The sequence below is a fragment of the Toxorhynchites rutilus genome, chromosome 2, assembly GCF_029784135.1.
Source record: "Toxorhynchites rutilus septentrionalis strain SRP chromosome 2, ASM2978413v1, whole genome shotgun sequence".
NCBI classification, from domain to species: Eukaryota; Metazoa; Arthropoda; class Insecta; order Diptera; family Culicidae; genus Toxorhynchites; species Toxorhynchites rutilus.
Genome location: NC_073745.1, coordinates 248,525,830 through 248,536,942, shown reverse-complemented (window position 1 = coordinate 248,536,942; position 11,113 = coordinate 248,525,830). Strand labels below are relative to the sequence as shown.

At 38.2% G+C, this 11,113-nt stretch overlaps 1 protein-coding gene across 1 annotated transcript; it reads left to right on the top strand.

Annotated features, from left to right (window-relative positions):
• Positions 1-18: 18 nt before the first annotated feature.
• LOC129767988 (leucine-rich repeat-containing protein 15-like) lies at positions 19-2,052 on the top strand. Its single transcript, XM_055769327.1, has 2 exons — positions 19-167; positions 232-2,052. Exons 1-2 carry the CDS (start codon positions 82-84, stop codon positions 1,667-1,669), a joined length of 1,524 nt encoding a protein of 507 aa, XP_055625302.1. The 5' UTR covers positions 19-81; the 3' UTR covers positions 1,670-2,052.
• Positions 2,053-11,113: the final 9,061 nt, after the last annotated feature.

Here is an 11,113-nt window from a genome sequence, read left to right as displayed (position 1 = left end):
AAAAAAATTACATGGCAACTCATTCCATCGTCTCGCGAGCACATTGGCGTGAGATTCTTCTTGATAACGCCATCGTTCCGAATGTTTAATCGCTGGACGGGAGCAAAACATTCGTCCACAGAACGCCCCAATCATACACAAATGGCGACGTCGTTCTGGTACTTCTTGTAAGTAAAATATCATTACGAAGTGAATTATTGCTGAACCTCAACTTTTTTCATTTTTTTCCAGTTTCATCGGGCTGTGTATCCTGGCGCGAATGATAGACGGACGACGAGAGATCAAATTTAACTGCACCCTGACCGCGAACTATTACGACTGTTTGTTCCGAGATGTGATCATACGCAACGAATCGGAAGCTGACAGCATCTTTTTCGGCGTGCAAAACTTCAATGACACCAGTATTGCATTCCGGGATTGTTCGATGGTGGTTTTGCCGAAGAAGGTGTTCGAAACGTTTCCTGCCATCCAGTATCTCTCGAGTGATGCGTGCAACATTCAAAAACTTCTGGGCGGAACGTTTGCTAATGCACAACGATTGCAGGAGCTGCACTTGTATAATAATAAAATTTCAAAGCTGAACAACTTTGTGTTCAATGGTGCGTTGCAGCTGGAGATACTATCGCTTTACAACAACACCGTAAAATACTTGGAAGAGCATGCCTTTGATGGGTTGGGCCATTTGCGTCAACTCTATATGGACGACAATTTGATTGAGAAGTTACCGGAAAGTTTATTTTCCGGACTGGAAGAGCTTCAGATATTGGAGCTGCAGAATAACAACATAAAGGAAATCAACGATGATCAGTTTGTGCTCTGCTCGATGTTGAGGGAACTGAATTTGTCGACAAACATGATTAACACGTTCAATATGGCCCAATTGATTGGACTGAACAAACTCGAGATTCTGGATGTTGGCAAAAATTATCTGGACGAAGTGTTTGTGACGAAATACCTTCGCACACTGAACGCCCAAGAGAATCAAATCAGTAGAATTCTGATGGACCAAGGAGATTTTTTCCAGCTAACAAATCTGAATCTATCGCGAAATAACATCGCCAATATAAACAACATCTTTAAATTCCGAAATTTAGTCGAATTGGATGTGTCATACAACGAGCTTATTACGCTGGATTTCGTTATATTTGCGTTCATGAAAAATCTCAAGGGCATAAAGCTGAACAACAACCACTTGTGGATAGTAGACAACGGGATACCCGCGCCGGCGAAATCACTGCGAACTCTCGATCTGGCCCACAACAAGTTCCTGTTTATCGATTTAGCAGTGTTCGATACGTTCCCCGCGCTGGAAAACATCTATCTTCATGGCAACGAGCTAATCGATATGCGTATCGAAGACGTGGAGCAAAACTTCCCCTATCTGGCGCTCGTTTCCACCGATAACAACGATTGGGATTGTATCAATCTGATGAATATTGTCACCACGCTGGAACGAGCCTATGTCAAGTGGTCGACCGGAAATCGTAACTGCACCAAGCCCGAGCAACACAAGTTCATCTGCTGCACCTCGATGGAACATCAGCTGCGAGAGAAAATCGTCCGGCTAACCAAGGAAATTTACAAATCGCGCAAAATGATTAAACAGCTCATTATGGAAAATGCCGAATTGCGTACGGAGGTGGAAACGCAACTGCTGCCTTCAGATTGACTAGGAACGCTAAGAAGGAGGAATAGGATCTATTTTACTTAGGGCAACGGTTTAGTCTCATGTTTCATTATCAAATTTCCCATATTGAGAATGTGTTCAGAAACAGTAACAAATTATTCGAATGTTATTAGCTTGTCAAAGTTATGTGTCTGTCCAACAATGTTAATATTTTTTCATGAAATTAAACGAAATCAAATGTCAAAATTGATTAGTTGCTATAATGCTGGAGAAACATTTGATAAATTTTGAACAAATATTAGATTAGTTAACATGAAAATAAAAGGAATATGTAAATCGAAAAAAATATTTTCACACAAGTGAGGTACTAATTATTTGAACGATTTGTTCAAGATATTCGCAAATTTACTTATTTCTTATTTACTATGAACACTATCCAAATAAACTATTTGCATATCTCTATTTTTCCCTGTTTCTTATTTTCACGATTTTATTGCAATTATCGACGTCAGAAAAACGAAGACCGAACGTCCACTTTAGGGGACAATTGGATCCTTAGATCCTTGGAATCCCTGCGTTGGTGACAAATAATGAATTGCTACATATATTACAACACGACAAAACGCAAGTGCATCGAAGACTAAGAAATGGAGCTCATCGGCTTAAGGAGCGACGCGAGACAAAACGCAACCACAATTAAAGCAGGTTGTTAGATTTTAACCTTAATGGTCGCCTGGCTTCGACCGCTCGTCTACGGGACAATATCCACCTGATTACATACATACATTCAGCAGTTTTTGAGCAGTTGTTCGAAGACTGAAGAGAAGTTAATGGACTCTGATCTTTGAAGTTGTACAGACACGATGTTATGGGTGGATCAACTTTCTTTGTCAGTGGTTTCCGGAATCGGTGATGAACATCGGTTCCTATGCGTTGAGATGTAGTAACTTTCGGATTTGTTTTTTCTTGTTTGCCTCATGAGTACATTACACCCAGCTTTTGACGTGGGACTAAGTCTAACCGGAGTATATGGGGGTAAAAATGAAAACCTAAACACAGAACATGCAGGAAAAAATGAAAGATTCCGAATGCTTATAACTTGAACATTTCTTTTGTACTTTTGTACTCGCTTGCCTTTGTGCAAACTAGAATATGTTTCCTTAACACGGTTTCCTAAACTAAGGAACCTGGGAAAATCGTGCAGACACTAGAGGCGAATGAACTTTCATTTAAATCCTCTATAGTATAAAATCCGCTATAGTATTAAAAGTAGAAGTTGAAGTTGTTGATTCATGCAAGCCGGAGGTACTTCTGCACCTGCAGGTTTTTTTGCACTCCGTAAAGTGTTTTTCTAACACGGATTACAAGAACGGGTACGAACATAACGCTTTGGCTCAGTTATTCAAGATTGCATAGAAGGATATGCCCTCATATCTTCTGCTCACTGAAATGATTGCTAAGCTAAGGTGGTCCCACGTCCACCTTGCAGTTATATCATAGATATAACCCACCCATTTTTTTTACGCAGGGGATACGTACCTCGTAAAAAAAGCGCGTTAAAAACCGCGTTAATTGGAAAATCCGCGTAAAAGAAACTGCGTTAATTAAAAAAAATGAGTGGGTTATATCTATGATATAACCGCAAGGTTGACGTGGAACTACCTTAGCTTAGCAATCATTCGTTTGTATTGATTAAATTCTTGATTGAATGAAACAGTTTCCAAATTCAATTGAGTTCAATATATTTGCACTGTGAGTGAAAAAAATGAACAAATGCCGTGTAAAGTCAATTCATTTATTGTGATTGATTGTTCTTCGTTACAAGTAAATTTAATGACGGACATTTTACGTTTGGTATGATGACTAGAACAAAATATATGTACGGAAGAATTATCAAACGTTTGATGAACCAGCCTAAGGCTGAAAATCTTTCCAATAAAGAAAAAAAAATTATCAAACGATTATTTTATTTTACATTTCCCTCTGAAGTTTGCATCTCTCAAGTTTACGTACTTCTCGAACCGCGAATTTGCTGAATTTGATGAGCTTCAGGCACTCAGTTCCGATTTTGACATGTTCGTCGAACGCATATTGTTAAATCAATAGGCGTTATCCCAGCAAACGGTTATCAACATTTTGCCTAATCATCAAATGGTATGCGTACAAATTCAGTGAGTAGAGGATATGAAGGCATATCCTTCAATGCAACCTTGAATAACCGAGCCAAAGCGTTGTGTTCGTAGCCGCTTTTGTAATCCGTGTTAGGAGAAGGCTTTTTGGAATGCAAAACAAAACATGCGGGTGCAGAAGTATCCCCGGCTTGCATGAATCAACAACTTCAACTTCTACTTTTTATATTACATATGCTTTAAACTTGAATGCTCATCCGCCTCTAGTGTCTGCACGATTTTCCCAGGTTCTAAAATCTAGAAGACCGTGTTAAGGAAACATATTCTAGACTCTACACAACGAGAGACTCTACAAAGGCAAGCGAGTATAACAGTGCTCGCATTTTGCATTTATTTGCAAAGCCGATTTCCTCAGACACCTTGCCAATTTCCACACGCTCCATGGATTAGAAGTCTGTGTTAGGGAACATTTCAGTCGGAGCAAAAATACCCCCGACTTCCATGTATTTGCAATGCCGATTTCCCCCAGGCACCTTAGTTTTGAAATCTCTCTTAAGGAACAAAAGCTCTCCCTACTTTCATGTATTTGCAATGCCGATTTCTCCAACGCTGCTTGGTTTTGAAGTCTGTGCTAGGGAATATATATCGGTGAGAACAAAAGTCCCCCTACTTCCATGTATTTGCAATGCCGATTTCCCCAAGCCTGCTTGGTTTTGATGGCTGTGCTGAGGAAACCGTAAATCGGGCCAATCAAAACGAGGCAGTTAGGGTGTTTAGATAACGCTTAACATTTTACAATTATTCAATTGTTTATCTAATGAAAAATAACATTTTATTAGTTGCGATAGATGCGTAGAAATATTCCCTATCGATTGATGCAAACATCTTTCCGATCCAGTAAGAAATGTTTGAGTTATAAGCATTCGAAATCTTGCATTTTTTCCTGCATGTTCTGTGTTTAGGTTTTCATTTTACCCCCTATATATTCCGGTTAGACGTAGTCCCACGTCAAAATCCGCGTTAATTGGAAAATCCGCGTGAAAAACCGCGTTAATTGGAAAATCCGCGTAAAAAAACCTCGTAACAAAAACTGCGCAAAAAAACCGCGTAACAAAAAAAAAACGTGGGTGTATATAGAAGTGTATTATAAAATATTATTGGCAACCCTTTAGAATTGACCAATCAGCAGCCGCAGGTCCGAAATCGAACCCCTATTGTCTGGTTTTGTCTTAGGGGCTGTCCACATACCACGCGGACAGAAAAAGCACGATAGCGTGGACATTCTTGATACCCCTCTCCATCTTGTCCACGTAGACATCTCTCCATTTTTTAGAGAGAATAATTGAATTTTCTATGTTCTATCCCATATTTTCTATTGGTAAAAATGTTAGCTATTACTATTAAATGGTTTGCTCTCATTTGTTTTATTTTTTAGCGAGCTCGGGAAGCTTTTTAGTTTTTTTTTCTGCTGTAATCTATATGAAAATATTACTCATGAAGCTAATCTCACAAATTTTTATTAGAATCCAACGCAAGTTTGCTGAATTCTGTTTTCAATGCACTTTGCGGGCGGATTGCCGCTCAAACTCAAAGATGTTAGTCACTGCCTGATTTCTGACGCCGTCCACTTAGCAGATCCGCAGATTCATCACAGCTATCAAGATTAGTGTATTAATGTAGAATATTTTCTCTTCTAAGCACTCACAAAACTTGGTTGGGTAGTGCATGGCGACTACAATGAACCTAGTCAGAACTAAATACCAAAAGTATCATCGTGATTGATGATTTCATTAACCAATATTTTCTGTAGGGGAGAGGGGGGCACATTCGGACACTTTTTTTTCCTTGATTTTTAATATTTTTCGTAAACTTAAAAAAATCCTGAATTCATCCTGGTTGTCATTTGGACATTAATATATCATATGAGCGTGTTAGAGGTGTGCTTTGATGCGATTACGAATGGTTTATTCGAATTTTTGAAAATTGCCGAATCGAAAATTTTGTCCGAATGTGACGAATGTTGATTTTTGATTTTTTTTATATTGATTCGTTTACGTTGCTCTTTGCTACCCCATTTCAAATGTTCCAGATCATTGAGAAACAGTTTTCCCATTATGCAACCGTTAGTTGGGAAATTAGCAAAGACAATGGACCCAGTTGTGAGCCACCTGTGAGCTAGAATCATGAAAACGATTCTATTCGAAACTAGTTCGACAGCTCTTTCCATCTCATCTTCGTTGACACTGGTTCTATCGGTTTTCTTTTTGTAGTTTCGAACCATCATTAGGTCTGAGAATCAGACTAGATTGATGTTTGTTGGTAAACAACAATCAGACACAAATTTTATGAGGTATTAAACAGTGTCCGAATGTGCCCCGTGAACGATGTCCGAATGTGCCCCACCACCATCCGAAGACAAATTATAATTTTATCTAATAAATAGACCTTCCCCGTTGTATGCACTTTTTTCTTTTCACATTAGTTACTAACTGAGTTGGTGTACTTAAATTTCTAAATCGTTCACAAAGGAATTAGGGAAATACTTACAACTTCAAGCTCAAAAGTTTCGAAACGTGTATGAAAAAGGGCACCGTGTTGTTTTCGTAAGTAATAAACGACCAGAAGATGTCAAACCATATGACAACTGTTGGTGGAAGGACTGTTAACTTACTTATATTTTTAATTTGATTGGAAATTGTACCACTTAATTTTTACAAGCGGTGTCCGAAACTGCCCCCCTTTCCCCTACAGCTTTGTTAATCGTGGGAAATATTTGGTTGCCCTGAAAACTCGTGCCGATTTTATGAAAAAATCAAAAGCATCATTTTTATAGACATGAATTTCTTCGATTATATATGCACCGTTTTGTATTTTCATGCTGTCTGGTGAGCAATAGTTCTTACAAGATACTGAACAAGTTATAATCTAAGGGAGGAATATCTGGTGAATATGGCGGGTAGAGTCCCAGCCAAACTACAAAACATGTTTGCCGAATTGCCAAACAGACATTAGATTTGACATTGTCCTGATGGAATTCGACCCCCATTTTATTGGAGTTTCTGAGGCGAGTTTAAGACCAGAATTATTAAACTCGCCTCAGAAGTGTTCAGGTGTCATATAGGCACTTGAACAGTTCTCGAACTCCACTGAAAGCTGAGATTTAGGCACTTCAACAGTTTCTTAAGCCAACTTACAATTGAGATATTGACATTTTCCGAGCAGAGGTGTAAAATAATGGATTCCATCTGGGAGGGTAGAAGCACGTAATATAGATTTTTTCCAATCCAATCAGACACAGTGTATGATTTTTTTCGGAGCTAAACACGATACGTGTTTTAGTGGTGTTGATGTAGGGATTCGCAAATGGAGATTCGATCAATCAAATGTTTTTGATCAAATAATATGTAACCCATCCATTGCAGCGTTTTACGAAACCATTCTTCACCAGGTGCTAATGAACGGTGGTTTTAGATATCTGTAGTGAATCTGTATTACAAAAAATACTTAATTAAAAAAAGTAAACCTCAATAAATATAAGCGAAGGAGCGGAAGCTGAATCGAATCCCGCACCTAAAAAAATAATGTCGTGCTTTTAATACATTCGACAAAAAAATAGGTACAGAGTGTTAAGTCGAAATTTCTAAATAATTTTTGAAATTACACGAAAATCAGCGCAAGAATAACACTGTACAATAAGACACAAAAAACTGTTTTTGGAACTTTTAAAAAATCGATGCAAAAAAATTAAAAAAAACATTTCGTTCGTTTTTCGTCGAATCAACGAATTAACTTTGCACACAATTTATTGCAGTTTCTACAACTGCCTATCGATTAGCAGTGCGTTCATCATTTATTGAATTATCAATCGTCGAAGACGATGGATCACTTTTTAATTTAAAAAAACATAACTTTGTATTGAAAGGTTCTACAGGAAAGTTCTTGGAATCCAGGTAAAGCTGGTTACTAAAAGTCTCGAAAAACCTTGAAATAACAGGAAGAAATTGGATTTTTTGTTCCTATATTTTAATTCACTACATTCACACACAGCAAGATAACAATGGGTCCGTTGTATATTCCAAAAATTGAAGCTTTGAAATGTTGCAGTTGAAGCTTTGAAATGATGTATGTTGGATTTTCACGAAGTTACAGCTTTTCAAAAAGCAATTACAATTTTCAACTTAACACTCTATTCTTCTAATTGCTTTGTCGAGTGTATTATAAAATTGTAACATTCTTCGATTGTGTCTTCATCCTAGTGGAATGCGTGATTCTCTCCTATGAATGTAAATAATTCGATCGCTCTCAGTTCATATTGATGAATTTCAGAATACACATTCCAGAGAAAAAGTTTAGCCATATGAAAAATATGGATGTTTGACGCACTCAACCAGCTCAACCATTTGCCATAAACACAGAATACTAAGAGTGGGCGGAAAGTTCAATAATTCTTGAAAATACAGCGCATCATTGAGAAAATATGTATCGTGTCCACGTGGATGTTATCTGAACCCCCTCCTTCCTCTCCGTGGACATTTTCGCGACCCCTACCCCCCTAAAGTTGTCCACGTGGTATGTGGACAGCCCCTTAGGACATAACTACTGTATGTCACCCTGCATTATATACTGCATATGCCGATGTGTAGTAAGAGATTGCACACAGCTCCGCAGTGAGAGTCTAACAGCTAACCTGACGAGACATGTGGTAGGATTCCAGGCAGTGAATGGCGTAATGGGGGATTTCCTAATAGAGTTTGATGTTACAGATTTGGCGACCGTGGCAGGTTTTGCTGCGGATAACTTGCAGCATTTAATTAACCGCTTATATTAGATATTCAAGAAGAAAGGAAATCCCCCATTACGAATCGAAGTAATGAAAATGTTGCGTGTTGAGAGAACCGCATAAAAAATTACTTTAAATTTCTGTAAAGGCGCGTTGAGAGTACCGCATAACAAAAGGTTAGAAAAAAATCCGCGGGGTTGTATTCGAGACACAACGGCTTAGGACGTAGTACTACGCATTTTTTTTTAATTTGTTGGTTTATCATTTCGGATATTTTTTGCGAATACGTCGAAATTTCATAAATAACTCTTTAGTGAAAAGATCCGAGGACTCTGAAAAGGTTTAATGGCTTGCGTGGTTTTGTAGAATCATTTCGAGAAGCAACGATTTTTTCTTGCCTTTGCGAGAACAATACACTAATTGGTCATATGTCGCAATTTGTTTCTTTATATCAATGCACGCATTGCACTGAGTATTTAACGAGAGACATTTTCCGTGAATCGCCATTCAACAAGCATCAAACACGCGTCTAACAGATGCACACAGTTGCAGCGATACAAATGAAACATCGCGCGAATGACCGTTTATGAAAAATCGTTTCTCGACTCTCGGTCAAAACCGTTAACAAAGCTAGGAGCTTGTTGCATCAGAACAGAGCCGATGCACACGAGAGCAAATACGAATGGCAACTAGGAGTATCGAAGGTGTACTATTCACATGTACAGGAAATGGACAAGTTCTAAGTTTCACGCAACGAAAACAAGCAACACACTCAAAGCCAAACACTGATGGCTAGAAGCGACCTATAATCATTTGCACTCTTCTTTTTTTTCGTCTGCTTCGCCATGGCTCGAATGATTGTGTTAATTGCAAAGCCAGATGCACTTCATGTGTAATATTCGCTAGCGTTCACAGCTCGAGGGGAAACATAAAACACAAAACGAGCAGAATAAGCGACCTTTGTTGTGTCGGGCACAGAAAGATTCTGAAAATTGTCCTTATACTACTATACTATTTATACTACTTATACGATAGCGACAGTTTACGCTATCCCCCTTCGTTGTTTCTATTCTAGTGGCTGCATAAGTTGCCCGTTATTGACAGCTCTGTTCGGGAAAGCACACAAATGGGAAGGGAAAGGGAAAAGGTGAAAGTAGGTTTAACGCGAGGCGTTTTACTGTGATGCATGAACGAAACGGCCGCTTGGTACTTTGTGATTCTGTACACCTAAAACATCGGAAGGATGTTCAAATCCCGTATGTCCGACCAGGGATGGTTACCTTGAGCGTCAATATTTTTCATCAGGGCGGAAACTATCGGTTTGTGTCGTCAGCATAAATATTCAAGGCAGATTTTATATACATTATATATTATATATTCCTAGACCTCTCAGGTTTTATCCTCGACATTACCATTGGGGCGCATTAACTTTGTTTGTTCTGTTCTTTTCTGAAGGAAGCGAAACGAAACATACACTATCACCCTCTACTATATATATTGAAATCCATATAAATCCGTTGAGATTGTGCTGTATCCTATAGCTTTTGCTTACGGATCAATATTTTCGTAAGAACCAAACAAATCTGTGAAACATACAGCCTTTCCCTAGATATGGCATCTTTCCTGCGTAATATAAATCGCAAATTATACCATTAATATTCTCGTCCGTTACTTGAGTTGTAATGTTTTCATTTTTCTCAGTGTCCGTAGAGCAAGCACAGCATTTGCATTTCGAGCAATCGATTAACACCCAACTGAATCTCAGTGGTTAGTAAAAATTGTGCCTGATTGATTTTTTTCTCCATTATGTAGGTTTTAACGTTTTAACAAAGTTCATTCGCCTCTAGCCTTGAGGAAAAATGGTCCCGGTATTATAACCCACGATCGTTAGAAGAGACGAAAAACAGAACTGCTATGAATATCCAGAAATTTTGCCTTGCCGCTATACAAGTTACTAGTCATTGACGGCACGGGCAGGAAAGCACAGAAAAGCACAAACGGCATGATTCGGAATTTTTTCAAGATGTATTTAAAAGGACATTGCATCCCATTAACTTAAGTTTCTCAATCACTGACACGATTAAAAATCGTTTTTCAGATGAACGTTTCTTACCGTTTTTTTCGGAAACGGTCTACAACACAAGAACGTTTTGTTACAGTCCATTGTGGTATACTGTTATTCACTCTATAAGGAAGATTGTTCGACTGATGAACGATGTTTGAATCAGAGTAACTTTATATACTGCCATTCCATGTCAAACCGATATTGTGGCTCTCAAATTTTCGTCAATAGTGGTATATTTGTTCTTTATTGCAAAATATCAGACAGGTATTTTTTATTTTTTCATCAGGGTGCCCATTTCCATTTTAGGGTGGTCCGAAAAATTCATTTTTCCCAAAAATGATTTCATAACTTTTGAACTACTGGATCGATTCTGATGATCGACATATCAAATTAAAACCAATTGCCTAATTTACGCTAGCCAAAAAATTGGATTTTGTTTTCGTAATTATTGATTGTATCCGTTTTATTTGTTTTCATGGTTTTTTATATTTTTTCTTGAAGGCTGAGCATTT